This window comes from Lontra canadensis, unplaced genomic scaffold, assembly GCF_010015895.1.
Source record: "Lontra canadensis isolate GAN:19392208 unplaced genomic scaffold, GSC_riverotter_1.0 scaffold87, whole genome shotgun sequence".
NCBI classification, from domain to species: Eukaryota; Metazoa; Chordata; class Mammalia; order Carnivora; family Mustelidae; genus Lontra; species Lontra canadensis.
Genome location: NW_022631081.1, coordinates 3,665,311 through 3,682,329, shown reverse-complemented (window position 1 = coordinate 3,682,329; position 17,019 = coordinate 3,665,311). Strand labels below are relative to the sequence as shown.

General features: G+C 50.6%; 1 protein-coding gene across 8 annotated transcripts in view; it reads left to right on the top strand.

Moving 5' to 3' along the window:
- The window catches only part of AP1B1 (adaptor related protein complex 1 subunit beta 1), a 52,467-nt gene that overhangs the window by 20,374 nt on the left and 15,074 nt on the right, over positions 1-17,019 (top strand). For 7 of the 8 annotated variants that reach the window (XM_032883344.1, XM_032883343.1, XM_032883341.1 and 4 more), the window contains exons 3-11: positions 893-998; positions 3,679-3,814; positions 4,569-4,814; positions 6,001-6,191; positions 6,991-7,212; positions 9,768-9,888; positions 10,346-10,441; positions 11,426-11,541; positions 11,890-12,055. In XM_032883344.1, coding sequence (XP_032739235.1) covers positions 893-998; positions 3,679-3,814; positions 4,569-4,814; positions 6,001-6,191; positions 6,991-7,212; positions 9,768-9,888; positions 10,346-10,441; positions 11,426-11,541; positions 11,890-12,055 — 1,400 coding nt within the window. The remainder of the gene's footprint in view (positions 1-892; positions 999-3,678; positions 3,815-4,568; positions 4,815-6,000; positions 6,192-6,990; positions 7,213-9,767; positions 9,889-10,345; positions 10,442-11,425; positions 11,542-11,889; positions 12,056-17,019) is intronic. The other variant, XM_032883345.1, reaches the window with a different exon arrangement.

The following is a 17,019-nucleotide window of genomic DNA, read 5'->3' as shown; positions in this document are numbered from 1 at the left end:
TGGCACGAGCATATGGGCTTTGAAGCTGGCAGATGTGAATTTGAGTCTTGGCCCTACCTGCTACTAGCAGTGCGTTCTTGGGCAAGTCAGAGCCTCCATTTGTTCATCTGTAAAATGGGAGGAAATGCAGAGTTGTCATGAGGATGAAATGAGAAATGGGGGAAAGTGTGGCACCTGCCTTAGAAAAAGGCTCAGGAAATCCTGGCGGCTCCTGTTTTGAGGGCAGGAGGCCTGTCTCATTCCAAAGTCTGCCCTTGTAACCTGTCATTGGGGTTATCTGAGCCCTGAACAACCCTATCTTCTCATTTGTTTTTTCCAGATCATCAAGTTCTTAAGAAAAGCATATTACGTGCTCAGGCTCTCGTGGGGCAGCTGAATTCCCATTTTCAGAGCTGAGCAACCACTTGTGGCTCAGGAAGTGAAACCCTGAATGTACTGTTTTAACTGGAGGTTCTAGGAAAACAGGAAAAGCCAAGTGTGGGAATCGAGCAAATCCTACCCTCTCCCTTCACATCTTCAGTCCCCAGATTCCATCACACACCGCCTTGAGGGCTTTGGGTGAGGGTGGTAGCTGAGGAGAATTTTGCTTTCCTCTGAATGTTTTTAACTGCTTGCTGAGCAGGACCTGTTCTCATACTTTTTGTCTGCCTCAGAATGTTTGTTTGCTTCTGTAGTTCCCTCTGTTCAGTCCAGCACGGCCTCCACACTGCCCTCCTCAGAGCTGTCCCCCTCTGCTGCCTCTGTCACTGAGGCCAAGGACCTAACGCGGCCCTCAGCTGGCAGCACAGGTGTCTTTACCTGCCCCTCCCCTCCCATTCTTCTGGAATTTGGGGACTGGGAATGGCCCCCTGGCAGGGTGGGGGTGATCACTCATGCCTGCCTCCTTTTTTAGGGGAGATCTTCGAGCTGAAGGCAGAGCTCAACAGTGACAAGAAGGAGAAGAAGAAGGAGGCGGTAAAGAAAGTGATTGCATCAATGACCGTGGGCAAAGATGTCAGGTGTGCAGGCGTAGGCCCGGTGGCAGCTGGAGCGGGGCTCCGTAGCATGGGTCTAGTTCACTTCGCTCCTTGACGGTATCTCTAGGCACTCCTGTCTCCCCTTGCTATGGCTCCCTTCACGAGCCACCTTTCCACTCAGAAGATTTCATTTACACAGGGGTCCTATGCTCAGATGCTGCTGGGGTTCGGGGCAGTGGAGTCAATAGTGAAGTGGGCAAGGTCAAAAGGCAGGAACCCTGTCAGAAATTCCAGAGGTTTGCTGCCAGCTGGGGAAAACGAACCCAGTATGGGCAGGTGTGGCTTTTTAAAAGAATAAGAAATCTAGATTTTTTCATTTTGAATCTTATTTTTAAGATTGCCAGATGATATTAAACAAACATTGCAGTGACACTGACACACACCTGTGGACGGGATTCATCGGATCGGTCGCCAGTTCACAGCCTCTGGTTTACATCTGACCGCCAGAGCAGCTGATGGGTAGCATTGCCACCTCTCTGTTGCTCACTCTCTTCCCCTGTGTAGACTGTCCCTTTCCCCTTTTCCATTTACAAGCTTGTTTCCCATCTCTGAAAATCCATTCAAGGTCTCTTTGTTGCCTTCTCTCGTCACTCCAGCCCACTGCCCTGAATGTGCAGCATTTGTTCTGTGTTCCTGTCACCTGGCACTAATTCTAGACTGTCCTTTTCTGATGTGTACTTGTGTTCACCTGTCCACCATGTCATTAAGTCCCCGGCGACAGGGACTAGATTTTGTAACAACCTAACAGTTGCATAGTATTTGAGAGTATGCAGAGAACTTTCGGATATGTTTTTCAGCAGTTCCTTACAGTTCCCACGTTGTACGTAACAATGTGTTTACTGCCAAAGAAACCAGATAAAGAAGGGGTATAGGGACTGCCCCCAGTCACGTGGTTCATAGCAGAACTAGGACGCAAGCCCAGCCCTTCTGAAATCCAAATCCAAGGTGTTTCCACGCATACCCCCTCCTATGTGCCTGCATGGTGCCCAGCTCCATGCCTCATAGGCCTGGGCGCTGGTGTGGGGCAGCTCCTCATCTGGATTGTATTTCTCCAGACTTCTCCATGGATTGCCCTGTCCTGTTGCCACCTCAGCAAGGGACCTCCTAACAGCACCACAGCAGAGACAGTTCTGCAGAGACACCTGCTGTAGACAGAGTGGCAAAAGGATCAGGCGTCTGCTGGAGAACTGGGCCTCCTCCCAAGTCACATCCTTCCCGGACAAAGCCACTCTTCTTCAGATAGAACACAACTGTCACCTCCTCACAGAGGAAGCATCTTTATTCTTTTGTCTCAAGTGAACTTGTTGTGCTGGTGTGGCAGGCCCATCAGCGGTTCCTCCCCCCCCCCCCGCCCCCCCCCCCCCCCCCCCCGCCCCTTTCTTCCTGGTTCTTCATCTTCCAAGGTGATCCATCAATGTCAGCATCAACTGGGTTCCTTCCTAAGGGAGCCCAGGGAGCTCACTTTGACCTCTTGAGTCTCTTTTACCATGTCTTCGACCATTAAGTCACAAGACTTGAGAGGGGAGGTGAAGATTCCAGAGAGAGAAAATTGACCTCTAATCCTATTTCACATCTCAACGGTGTTAGGACTCTGGGGTTCCATGTTGGGAAGGGTTCCACCCAGAATAACAGCAGTCATGAGCACAGGTTTTAGAGCCAGACCTGGCTCCTCAGGCAAGTTATTTGACTTTTTTTTTTTTTTTTTTTAAGATTTTATTTATTTGACAGAGAGAGAGATCAGAAGTAGGCAGAGAGGCAGGCAGAGAGAGAAAGGAAACAGGCTCCCTGCTGAGCAGAGAGCCCGATGTGGGACTCGATCCCAGGACCCTGAGTTGATGACCTGAGCCGAAGGCAGAGGCTTTAACCCACTGAGCCACCCAGGAGCCCCTTATTTGACATTTATGAGCCTCAGTATTGTTTTCTGTAAAATGAGGATAACACACTGGCTTCTTGGGGCTGTTAATTGAGATCATGCATATAAAACCCTTAGTGCTAAGCCCGGCTATATAGTACATGTGCATATAGTGCATATAGTACATGTGCATGCTGGGCTAGTTTTTAGTGGACAGCTGAGCTGGCCCTTGTGGTGAAAGGAGCATGGCCCATCCCTGCTTCCCTACAGCCTTCTGGAACGAGCAGCCCAAATATAAGGGAGCCACATTAAGTATGAGGGAAAGAAAATAGTTGTTTTCATTTACTCAGCACCTCTCAGATCTCAAGGACCAGATACCTGAAATATGTTGTCTTCTTTAATTATCACAAGGGCCCTGTGTAATGGGGTTTTGCTGCACCATTCCTGCAGGTGAGCAAACTGAGACATGGTGGGGAATGAAGGAATTTTCCCAATTTCATATAGCTAGCAGGCGGCAGAGCTGGGTTTGAGCCAGGTCTGATGGGCTATAGAGTTGTAGTGAATGAACTCTGTAAAAAGAATGGAGGACTTTGCTTTTCATATCACCTTTTGGGTTCCATTGCTACCCATAAGTGGTAATAGAGCATAGCTGGTGTCTTCCCTTTTACTAGGAAGTCCTGTTATTTTTTTTCCCCTCTCTCCCATCCACTGTCCCTATTTCCCCACCCCACCCCCAAACCACCCATTAACTCTCTGAAAAATCTTCCTTTCTTCAGCCTTACCTACACTCGTGCCATTTTGACTTTCCAGTGCCCTCTTCCCCGACGTGGTGAACTGTATGCAGACAGACAATCTGGAGCTGAAGAAGCTGGTGTACTTGTATTTGATGAACTATGCCAAGAGTCAGCCCGACATGGCCATCATGGCTGTCAACACCTTTGTGAAGGTGAGTAGGAGCTTGGTCGGAGGAAGGGCATGGGTGTTCACTGCTCCATCTTTCCTCTGTCTCGGGGTGGGAGACTATGGCCCTGAGTAAAAACACTCAGGCTCCTTTCCAATCCCTCTGACTCCCAGCCTGAGGGCCTCCTAGTCCTCCAGCAGAGGGCTCCCACTGTCTCAGAAAATCAGTTGCTACAGACCCTGCTAACTCATTCCGAGTGAGGTAGCCTAAGGCCTGTATTGATCCCCATGTCCCCCCTGGGATGCACCATTGTCCTACATCCTTTGCCAGGGCAGGATTCAGCAAGCATCTGAGAGCTTCTATGTTCGCCTTCTAGACTTTGCCCCTTTCTGTGTTTTCCATCCAGATTAAGGTGCAAACAGCTACTTGAATTGTCAGTTCTGTGTACCTTTAGAACTTTCCTAACTCCCCTCACCCTGTCGATGCTCAGATACAGGCACATGAGGGGTTCTGTGGGTTATGGTGCCGGATGGATGTGGTTTGAATCATGGCTCTGCTCTGTGACTGGGTGAGCTCCCAGTCTCCCTGGGGGCCTCGGCTGCTTCACCCTGTAAAACAGGAACAGTACTGTGTGCCTGCTGTGAGAATTAGAGTCAACAATACACAAAGCCCCAGCACATTATCTGGCAAATGCTAGATGCCTGTACACAGCACTTTTGCTGCTGTCGGCCACGGTTGGTGGGCCGTCTGATATTGCTGAGCCTGCCCCTGCCGCTGGCCAATGGCTCGTTCCCCTCAGGATTGTGAGGATCCCAATCCCCTGATCCGGGCCCTGGCTGTGCGGACCATGGGCTGCATCCGCGTTGACAAGATCACAGAGTACCTGTGTGAGCCACTCCGGAAGTGCCTGAAGGATGAGGACCCGTACGTGCGCAAAACAGCAGCTGTGTGTGTCGCCAAGCTGCATGACATCAACGCCCAGCTGGTAGAGGACCAGGGCTTCCTGGACACCCTTAAAGACCTCATCTCTGACTCAAACCCCATGGTAAGCCGTTGCCACCCACCATACCACTTCCACCACCTCCTGGGTTGCTTGGGAATACCTTGGCTTCCTCTTCCACCAGGCACTCCCCAGTTCCTGGAAGTCAGAGCCTTGCTGGGTGGGCTAATTGTCCTCGTGCCTATGGTGGTTCGGGCACCATCCTTGGAGGGAGTTAGAACTGGATTCTCCCCTTTGTGCCCTCTCTAACACGAGCTATACGTCCTTTGGTGGGCTGCCTAACCTTCCAGAGCCCTCTTTTTTTCATTAGTAAGATGGATCTAACTCCGTGGCTGGCAGGAGTGCTGTGAGGCTTAAGCTGTGAAGGTAGTACAGTGGGCATACAGCCAAGACTAGTGTGCTCCTTCCCTTTCCAGTCACTGTCCATTGGTGGGCTCTGAATGTGAGGTACTTTTCCCTCTCCCCGCATCTTCGGGGTTGCAGGGTTGTAGAGGGTCACCTTTGAAGTAGCATAGCCTGGAGGGCAGGGCCTCAGGATGTCGCTGGGAGGGGAGCTCCTCTTTTTTCATGTGATAGCAGTTTGGAGGGCAATGCACCAGCCTCTGTTTAAAGTGAAATGCACAGACCCCTCAGCCCAGCCATCCCACTCTGTCCTATGGAAACACTGACCACACAGGACCCTGAGTGGCCAATACAAGATTGGCCATTGGAGCACTGTCTATTATAGGGAAAAGTTGAAAACCCTGCAGAACACACATAAAAAAAAGCTGCTCTGGTAAAAATGGCTGGAGTGCCCAAGGCTTCACCTGACATCCCCTCTGGACTCCAGCCCCCATCTGTTCCCGTGGCCTGCAGAGCTCTGCAAGAATCTTCTAGCTCCAAGAAGCACACTTGACACTCCCTGAAGTGAGCTCTTGTAGCCAGTAGGCAGGGGCTATGTGTTAGGTAGCTAGGAATATTTTCTGTTGCCAGGCATTTGGAGCTGGATCTTTCTTTTGTTTGCCCTCCCCCCCTCCCCCCCGCACTGGGGAAGGGGCCCTTAACATTCATTCTGGTTTACAGCTGAGTTAGTGGGGTGAGTGCTCGGAGTAGGTCTCCATGCTGCAGGCCCTACCCATCGGGTCCTGTCATTTCAGGATATTCAACCTCTGACCTGCCAGCATGATTTGTCCCAATGTCCCTTGGCCCGAGCAACGCCCCCAGCCTATATCCCTTCCACCCTCTCAAACAGGTGGTGGCAAACGCAGTGGCTGCCCTCTCAGAGATCGCTGAGTCTCACCCCAGCAGCAACCTGCTTGATCTGAACCCACAGTCCATTAATAAGCTGCTGACAGCCCTGAACGAGTGCACCGAGTGGGGCCAGATCTTCATCCTCGACTGCCTGGCCAACTATACACCCAAGGATGACCGGGAGGCCCAGAGGTGAGCAGGCTGCTCCTTGCTTGCCAACCTAGTGGAACCTGGTCCTTGCAGAGCTCCAGCCGTGAGCTGGTCCTCAGACCTCTGCTGGGCCCTTTGCCAGGGCCTTGCCCCACAGACCATCCTCAAGGGAAACTAGAGTCAGGCAGTCACCTCTCTGCTTAGCATGGTACAGACAGAACAGAAGCCAGAGTCCCATCTGGTTGTTGACAGAGACCCCAGTCACCTTGGGCTGAGTAAAGGAGGTGGATAGCACCAGAGTCACCATTCGTTGGATTCTTCCTGGGTGGCTGGGGCTCTGCCGAGTGCTTCCTATCCATTAGATGCTCCTTAAAGCACCTCTGTGAAAGCTGCCCCATCGTTACCCACATTTTACAGGTAAGGAAAGACTGGTTTAGAAGGCGGATGAACTCATGCAGGTCACCCGGCTGGGACTCCCTGACCTTTGGTCATAACCAACATAATACCTTGCCCCTTTTGAATGCCCTTCCAGTTGGGGGGTGGGGTGGGGGGAGGGCCTTAACACTGACCCAGTATTTATTAACTAGCGTACATGGTGCTTAGGCCTTTGTATACATTGTCTCATGTAAGCCTTCAGCAATCCTGGGAAGGTGGCACCATCATCTCCGTCTTCTAGATGAGAAAACTAAGACTTAGAGTGGTTTTAACCTGTTGGGGTCAATTAGCAAGTACCAGAAGCAGAATCTAGGTTCTCTTACAGAAAACATGCTCTCTCAGTAACTTAAATCAGGCTGTTGCCTTTGTCTTTCTCTCCTGTTTTCCCCTTTGGAATGGACCCCAGCATCTGCGAGCGGGTCACCCCCAGGCTCTCCCACGCCAACTCTGCTGTGGTGCTGTCTGCTGTGAAGGTGCTGATGAAGTTCATGGAGATGTTGTCCAAGGACCTGGACTACTATGGCACGCTGCTCAAGAAGCTGGCCCCACCCCTGGTCACGCTGCTGTCGGCCGAGCCGGAGCTGCAGTACGTGGCCCTGCGCAACATCAACCTCATTGTGCAGAAAAGGTACCCGGACTGCCACATGCACGCACAGTGCCCCTGGTCTGGTGGGGAGGAGGGATGGCTCCTCCTGGGAGCAGGACACTAAAGGGAGAGTGACCTGTTGCTGTGTAGGAAGTCTCAGGAGTTTAACCCAGAAGTCTTAACCACAGGCAGCTTTGTCCCCCAGGGGACATTTGGAAATATCTGGAGACATTTTTGGTTGTCTGACTTTGGGGGTGCTACTGGCACCTCATGGGCAGAGGCCAAGGGTGCTGCCCAACATCCTACAGTGCACAGGACAGCTTTCACCCCCAGAGACTGTTCTGCCCAAACTGTCAGTAGTGCTGAGGGTGAGAAACCATGGCTTAGCCTGCCGAGGTAGCAGATGAGGTCAAGAGCCGCATGGTGCTTCTTAACCGCAAACAAGGGATGGCTCCACAGTCCACAGAACCTCCTGAAGCAGGGTGTAAGATTCTGTGTGTATATTTTTCCTCAGGACAGAGACTCAAGCATTAGTCAAATTCTCTGAGGCCAGAGGACTCCAGAGTGGTGAGATGCAGCAGACTTCTCATTGGCCTTGGGCCTGAGGAGGGGTATGTGAGAGTCAGATGCCCGTGTCCGGCGGTGCCTGGGTGGATAAGTTAGTTAAGCGTCTGACACTTGATCTCAGTTTAGGTCTTGATCTCAAAAAAGAGGAAGCCCATTTCCACTGGCCCCCTGGGAACAACCACTGCTCCTAAGAGAAGGTGCCTGATACCCAGGATGGGTAGAGTTGAAAAACAGCAGTGTCAGTCTGAGGGGCCCAGGATAGGAGGGGGTTCTCTGGAACAGTCCCCAAACAGTGGGGCTGGTCTCTGGAGTTTTCCTCCCAGCCTTTTTGGTCAGATGGCTCGCTCACCATCAACTTCTCCTTGCTGGGCGCAGAGAACAGGGCCTCTTTTAGACATTCTTTCTTGGAAGATGGCACTTCTCCCTGTCCTTGTAGCATCATTCCGGCTCTTAGGGCACTCCTGGGGGCCCAGAAATTTCAGTGGAGTCCTAGCAGTTGTGAAGGTTTGGGAGGTAAATTTGGGAAAGCTTTTTGAGGGCCTAAGCAGAGCCATGAGACTAGGGATTCATTTGTAGTTGCGGGTGGGATTTAATACGGTGTAGTGACCTGTAGATCCCAATCAGTGTGAAGGGCTCCCTGTGCTATATTTAACATGGCAAATCTCTTAAGAAGTTGACCGTGTTGCCCAGGCACCATCTGGCCCAGTCCCCACATGGTTGGGCAGCTTTTGCCGGGTCCTGTTTGCAGAAACCATGTCTCCCCCGTCCCCCGGCTTGGGACCTTATCTCCCCGACCAGGCACAGCAAAGGCTCCTTGCTTTGCCGGGACCTCCCTGCAGCTTGCACAGCAGCACTGAGTCCTGCCCAAGTAGATTCTCTCCTTTTTCTCTGCTGTGTCTTCTCCCCTCCTCACTGCTTACCCTCATTCTTTTCCTTTCTTCAGTTCTAGAAAGGGCAGAGAAGTAGGAGTTGAGGGTAGTGACTCTCGATTCCACCGTTATTAGCACTAGATGTGTGACCTGGTGCAAGGCCCTCCACCTTCAGCTTTCCTCATCTAAGAAAAACGAGGTGGACAGTACCAGTCGAGGGAGGAGCAGCAGCACTGGTGACAGCGCCACATAGCAGGTGCCTTCCCTGAGGCAGGCCTCGATCCTGATAGCTGCTTCCCGTCTAACTCTCACAACAGCCCTGTGATGTAGACATCTGTTGGGGGTCCCTGGGATGACCCCCACACTCAGAGATTCACTAGAAGGGCTCGTGGGAGTCAGCATATATGTTTGCACGGCTTAGATTTAGTATGGCTGTAGTAACACAGGTAGAGTCGAGGAATCCATGTACAGGCTTCCTTATGGACCGTCCTCCCCATGAAGGGGGTCACACAGAGCGCAGTCATCCCCGAGCAGCAAGGTGCAACAACATGTGTGTAATTTTTCTGCCTAGGGATGCCTATTGGAGACTCTCCGCACCCTGGGTTTTTACTGGGGACTGATCACATAGTCACCTTCCAGAATTTCAGACTCCTAGAAGGAAAGCAGATATTCAACATAGATCATACAAATAGTTTAGGCATAGTTAGCGACCTTTATCATTTAGGGAACAGTGAGAATACTCCCGAAAACAGAGTTCCCAGATGCCAGGCCTTTCTAAGACTGGAGACTGAGGCCTGCAGTGGTAACACTTCTACATGGTGTCATTCTAATTGCATGAGTGAGGAAGCAGAGGCCCAAGGTCACAAACTGGGACTGGCACGGAGGTCTGATTCCCATGCCCGTCGCCTGCTGCCTGCTCCCTCTCAAATATGAGCACTGTCTTGCTCATATTCCCTCTTCCCATCCTGGGATATGGTTGGACATACAATGGCGAGTCCGTGGACCCTCGCACAGGAACGTGCAGCCATGGTAGTGACTGCCTTCACAGGTGTCAGGATCTACTTCGGACCCCAGAAATGCCCCCAGTAAACATGGAAGGGGTTTTCTCACAGGGCTTATGCTTTGCTTTTTGCTCTTTGGACAATCCTATCTTGTCACCAGGCCTGAGATCCTGAAGCACGAAATGAAGGTCTTCTTTGTGAAATACAATGACCCCATCTACGTGAAGCTGGAGAAGCTGGACATCATGATCCGTCTGGCCTCCCAGGCCAACATTGCCCAGGTCAGCAGAGGGCTGTAGCCAGGGCCATGAGCTTTGGTGTTGGACAGCAACACCACCACCAAGCTGTGGTCTCTGAGCGGCCTGACAGTTCATCTCGCGACGAGCACTTAGCACAGGGCTCTGTAAGCAAGCACTCAACAATCTTAACTGATATTTTTATGATTAAAGCCTTTGTTCTCCCTACTATTACTTATTATCCATCCACTGAAAAGTAGTAGTTAGGTAGCCGTGCTAGCTATCTCAGCCTAAACAGAGGTTGTCCAGTCCTGCCAACTAGTTCTTCCCTGCTTTCCTCTTGGGGCACCTGATAGCTCTCTCCTTCCCTTGGCCCTTCTTCCTCGAGCAGGAGGCAGAATCCCATCCTTCTAGGGGTCCGTGCATACCCATCGTCCCGGCATGTTGGTTACCCTGGGAGATCCACTCCTCCCCAAACCCATCTTCTCTGTTTGGGCCACAGGTCCTGGCGGAGCTGAAAGAGTATGCAACAGAGGTGGATGTGGACTTCGTACGGAAGGCTGTGCGAGCCATTGGGCGCTGTGCCATCAAGGTGGAGGTGAGGCTCTGGGACTCTGTCCTCTGTAGGGGGAGAGGGAGGGAAAGGAAGCTGAAACCAGGAAACCAGTCTGATTCTAGCAGAATATGCCAGCTACTCCTGGTTCAGGAAGGCCTGAGAGTCACTGCTGGAGGCCCTGAGGCACCCATTTTGCAGATCTGATTGGGTTCCTTTTCTCTCTTTAGGCCTTCAAGTTGTTGCAGATGAAAAAACCCACCTGTAACCATGGGTTCTCCTGCAGCCCCAGCTGCTGGTGGCCCTGATAGACTTAGCTTTCACTTCATGGGGTTTTGGAGCCGGGTTCTCTGCCTGTTGAACATTTTAGCAATAATCATGATTTAGCTGTCCATATGCCCTTTTGTCCAAGCTCCCAAGGCTATCCAGACCTCTGTGTCCTGGCATTTCATCCCTCCTATTCCCTGCCTATGGTGACATTCCTTGACCACTGAGCTGACTTTCTTTTAAGTTAGTCCATTGAGGACTGGGAGATCCTTGGACAGCTGGTCACCCCAGCCCAACCCCTTGAGGCATTTTCCCCTTATGATGGCATCCTGAGAATCTCTCCCACAAGGGCCATAGTGCAGCATACTGGAATAAGGGGTGGGGAGTGGTGGTCCAAGTAGAGACTTTCTGGTTTTGGTCATAGGGACCCATTTTGGGAAACTAGTAGAAGTGAGGTGGTGCTGGGCTGAAGCACAGTCACTGCCCTCAAGGCTTGGCCTGGAGGCACTTCAGATACCCTCCCCACTCTCAGGAGCTCTACTGGCCTTCTCGGTCTAATTCTGTCTCTCTGTGTCTCTGCCATCCCCAGGCTGTCCTTTTGTACTTATTCTCTCGCTTGTTATCTGGGGAGAGTGTTCTCTTGTTTTCCCTCTGTGGCAAGGAAGGGGGCAAGACATGACCGAGCCCTTGGCCAAAACATGGTCATCAGAAGTTCTTTTGGAAGTGGTTGCAAGGCCCTTGCCTACATTCCTCTTCCCACAGCAATCTGCAGAGCGCTGTGTGAGCACACTGCTCGATCTCATCCAGACCAAGGTCAACTACGTGGTCCAGGAAGCCATTGTGGTCATCAAGGACATCTTCCGCAAGTACCCCAACAAGTATGTGCCCATCCCTCCCAGTGTGAGGGTGATGTGGCTCTGCTGGGGACAGGCATGTGGGGGGAGGAAAAGCAACAAGGATCCTCTCCTTTTTCCTTATTTCTCTGCCACAAATGGCATTCTCAAAAGAAACCTATTGTTTTTTCTTATTTCTCTTGAGTCACCCCTCCTCCACTCCCCAAACTAAATAAGCACTAAAATGTAACAGATAAACTCAAATCCCATTACTCACCACCCTCTCAGGATCTTGTGGGGCAGCTTCCTGTCTGTCTCGGCCCCTGCTGGGCCTCTTCTGGGTTGCCTGGGCTCCTTCACTGCTCACATGCTGGCTGTGTGCTCGTCTCTTAGGTATGAGAGTGTGATCGCCACACTGTGTGAGAACCTGGACTCCCTGGATGAGCCTGAGGCCCGGGCCGCCATGATTTGGATTGTGGGCGAGTACGCCGAGCGAATTGACAATGCCGACGAGCTGCTGGAGAGCTTCCTGGAGGGCTTCCATGATGAGAGCACCCAGGTGAGCCACCAAGTGGGGCGACTTGGGTCAGGGTGTGGGTCGTGACTGGCAGCTTAGTACTGGTACAGTCCATCCCACCCTGGAACCCTATCCTCAGCCAGCAGGCCTCAGGCCCAGCGCTTCGTGATACAGCACTGACAGTGTGGACAGATAGTGGGGCTGACAGGGGTGGCTCCTTTTCCTCTCACCCTGCATTAGCTATGGGGGATTGTGGGGACAGTCTGTGATGGTGGACACTGAAAGCAGGCAGAAATTTCCAGCTTTCATTTCATATTTATCTTTGGATAAGTAAGACATTCAATTAGTTCAAAATTGAAAAAATACGAACAAGTATATGGTGAAACGTCTCCTTCCTACCAGTTTCCTGGTGACCCAGTTCCGCTCACAAAGATCATCAGTGTCATTTATTGGTTTCTTGGGGATACTTCCAGGGACGGTCTAAGAATACATTGAACTCATGGCCACCAGCGCTACAACTCACGCCTACACAAAGCTTCTCGAACACACTATTTTCTTCATAAGGCCCATCACCTCCTCTTGCTAATATTCGCTAGCCAGCACTTCAGCCTGACCCTTGTGGTGGGGGCTATCATTAACAGTGAATCATCAACAAAAAGCAGAACGTGAAAGATGTGGCAGGTAAATAGATTGTGAAGAGGACACTTGTTTATGGTATGACGGCAGAAGCAACAAGGCAGAGCATCACCTCCTTTGACCTCCGCTGGGAGTATGTACCTCAGGCAGCTTGAACTTTTCACTCTTCTGCACTTTGTTGTGAAAGATCACGAAAGCTCCCCAAACATTGACTTTGGGGTTACAAGTATGTTTTAGGAACTAGGCAAATTCCAAATACGGGCTCTGTGGATAATGAGGGTCCACCGTGTATATGTCGCCTCTTATTTATTTATTTATTTAGTTAGTTAGTTAGTTAGTTTTTTTTAAGTGGTCTCCACGGGTGGCATGGAACCCAGTGCAGGATTTGAACTTGTGACCCTGAAATTGAGACCTGAGCTGAGATCAAGAGTCAGACATTCAACCAACTGAGCTACCCAGTCATCCATCCCATCTCTTGAACTGTGGGGCATGTGGCTGGCTCTGTCAATATAGCATGTGACTTTGGATCTCGAGGCTGTGAGTTTGAGCCCATCATTAAATGTAGAGATTACTTAAAAATAAACACTACTGGGGCGCCTGGGTGGCTCAGTGGGTTAAGCCTCTGCCTTCGGCTCGGGTCATGATCCCAGAGTCCTGGGATCGAGCCCCGCATCGGGCTCTCTGCTCAGCGGGGAGCCTGCTTCCTCCTCTCTCTCTCTCTCTCTGCCTGCCTCTCTGCCTACTTGTGATCTCTGTCTGTCAAATAAATGAATAAAATCTTTAAAAAAAATAAAATAAAATAAAAATAAATAAACACTACTGGTAGCGCACTATACACATTCAAATTGTACAGCACCGTGCCTTTTTCCCTTAAGAATGTATCTGAAGGCGCTGTTGTTACTAACTGATGGGACTCTTCACGGCTGCATAGTACCATGTTTATTTAACCAGCCTCCCCTGATGGATATGTAGGTGTTAGTCTTCTGCTCTTTTAATCAATACTGCTATGAATAATCTATGTAGGGTGGATGTGTGAGTCTAGCTGGGGGATAAATTGTGAGATAAATTCTTTCTGGTGAAGGGGCCTATGCACTGGAGACGTGGAAAGAGGTTCCCCATTTCCTTTGGTGTAGGGACTGTTGTGGTTTATAGTCCAATCTCAGAGGTAGCATAGCCCTCCCCTTACCTCCTTGTCAACCTAATACGTTCACAGACTGTTTTTGCCAATCTGATGAACAACAAGATGTACCTTGGTTGGTTCTGTTTGCATTTCTGTTGAGTGGGCTTGAGCATCTTTTCATGTGTATTCCCTTTTCTGTGAACCAGGCACTGTCTGCTCATGCAAGAGAGCTTTTAAATGTGTTTGTAAGCACAGAATTCTTTGCTGCCCAACAGGGGAGTGTGATCTGTTGGGTCAGAGCATAAGCCTTGGAATAGGAGACCCCAGTCTCCAAACCCTTCTTCTGTCCCTTCTTGGCTCTGTGGTTGTACACTAATTCTCTCTTCTCTGAGCCTCAGTTTCCTTATTTATAAAATGAGGTTTATAAGACTGTGCCTGATCCTGTTGCTCTGAAAGTTATAAAGAATGCTTTGTGCAATGTCCTTAATGGGCGCCCAGGCCATGATAAGCACTTGTGAGTGGTAGTATTGGTGTTGATCAGAATTGGTTTAAGAGTAAACTGGTCCATGGGGCGCCTGGGTGGCTCAGTCATTAAGCGTCTGCCTTCAGCTCAGGTCGTGATCCTCGGGTCCTAGGATTGAGCCCTGCATCGAGCTCCTTGCTCAGTGGGGAGCCTGCTTCTTCCTCTCCCTCTGTAGCTCTCCCTGCTTATTCTGTCAAACAAATATGTTTTTAAAAAATAAAAAAAATAAATAAAAGTAAACTGGTCCAGGCAGCAAACCCCTGGGGACCTACTGCTTTCCTGTAGCTGGTAAGTTCCGGGAGTGTGTTCTCTTCCGGCATTCTTGGATGAGGATGCCCAGACGGCGGCAGCAGGGCTGTGTGTGTGTCCCCGGGGAGGTTTCTCCTTTAGGAAGACTCCTAGAATTAGGGCCTATTTGGGGTCAGTGGTTCCAGGCTATGACCTGTAACAGCATGGTGACTTCCTTAACTCTTTTCCCCCTGGTAGTTCCAGCAACGGTCCAGGCCTGTTTGCATTAGCCTGAGCCAATCGCCATGATTCCAATTGGCCAAGTTTATCAGACTCCTCTCCCAGTCTCCATCAGGCAGAGAGGAGGGTGATTCTCTGAAGGAGAGCCAGTATTTCTGTTAACCAGAAGACAGACGAGATGCTAGATGGGCAAAAACAACAGATGTCCATCACAGAATAATAGTCCTAACTCCTACCATCACCCACTCCCACTGCCACCTGCCAAGTCTGCTATTAGCCTGCCCTGGGCTGCTTTTACTTTCACCTTACTAGCCTCCTCACTTGCTTGTCTCTGAGAGAAGCAGAGCCTGACTTGGGATCCCTTCTGCCCCCCACCATCAAGTCCTGCCTGGGATTAGTGCAGAGGACGTCCTCTGGGGGGTGTTTCTGCGAAACTAAAGTAAATCTTTTGTAGCCCCTTCTCCATTGGGCAAAGTCTGCTGGAGAGCCCAGGCTTAGAGAAGTCAGCAAGGGAAGCTAGAGCAGGAGCCTGGGTTGGAGAAACGAATCTAATCTATGCTTCTCCCCTACCCCTACTTTGAGTGGCCTGGAGCAAGTTAAACTTGCCAAGCCAATTTCTTTTCCAGCGCAGGGTTGCTGCAGAGCTGATTGGATGCTGTGTATAGACTGGGCACTCCAGTGTGGCTGGGTGGTGGTGACGGCGCTTTTAATTAAGTGACCAGTTGCCTTCGCTTCCTGGGTTCACAACACCATTCAGAGTTTTTATAAGCATACTTGTTTAGTGCTTTGCAGTTTGGGAACTTATTTAATTTTTATATTTATTTATATTTTAGTTAAATTTTTAAAAATATTTTATTTATTTGACAGACAGAGATCACACATAGGCAGAGAGGCAGGCAGAGAGTGGTGGGGGAAGCAGGCTCCCTGCTGAGAAGAGGGCTCGATCCCAGGATCCTGACCTGAGCTGAGGACAGAGACTTTAACCCACTGAGCCACCCAGGTGCCCCTATTTTAGTTAATTTTTTGTATATGTTTATTATTATATTTATTGGGTGTGAAGCCAAACACGGGGCTTGAATTTACAACCTGGAGATCAAGACCTGAGCCAAGATCGAAAGTTGTACGCTCAACCAGCTGAGCCACACAGGCACCCCAGGGAGCTTATTTTAGATTGTCTCTTTGAGCCCCCTTGTCCTGGGCTCCTAGGCCTCTCCAACCATGGACAGGGAGCTCAGAAAGTCTTACCTGGGGTGGTATGTCAGTCCAGCCTGCGTCTTGCCCCTGTCTGGATGGCAGGGGCAGTGACATCATTGCAGGATGGTTGCCCTGAACATGCAGGCTGACATGTGGGGTGTCAGCATGTTAGTGAGGCTGGGAGGCCTCAGGCTAGTGGTCAGAGTTCCTAGGCAGTGTAGCAGACCTGACAGTGACGGATGATGCCAGGCGGCCAGCTGACCTGGGCTGAGGAGAACTCGGTAAAAATCCCTGCGTGCTGGCTGCAGTGATGTTGATGACCACGGTGACAGGTGTTGTGTATTGAACAAAGTGTATGATAGGTTATTTACATTCCTTATCTCATGGGCTCTTCCATCAATCCTGTCAGGAGTTTACACTAACATTATAGGTGAGGAAGCAGACTCAGAGAAGTTGTAGGACTTGTCCAGAGTCACATTCAAATGAAGTGTGATATAACTCTAGCTTCAAAGTGGTCATAAATTGTAGTTTTGTGAGCTCACAAGAACCCCCTGAAGCACGCCACCCTTCTCCCCACCAAATGAGGATAAATGGCTTCCCCTGGACTACCTGGCCAGGGGCTGTAGCCAGGTTCTAGAAGCCAGTCTCTGGGCTGCCTCCTACTTTGACAACTGCCAGCCCCACCGCTCCTCTACTGTTGGCCCATGTGTAACCAAACGACAAGGACTCTGGATTGCTTAATTCCAGAAATGGATCACATCTCCTCCATCCTGCCACCTGCTATTAGCCCATTCTGTGTACCCTCCATTTTGCCAACCACACCCGGAAGGTGCTGTCAGCCCTGTTCCCTCCCTCCTGCTGCAGGCCTGTCCCTGGCACAGCCCTGCCTCAGGAGCCTCAGGCTGCCCTCTTATCTCAGAACTGGCAGAAGTGAGATGTGGCTAAGGAAGGACTATGTGCAGAGAATTGTTCTTTCAAGAGATGTTTTTTGAGTTAGCAAGTTTTTCTTAAGTGCCTGCTGTGCACTGGACACTGATAGAGCAATAACCAGGGATACAACTGTGA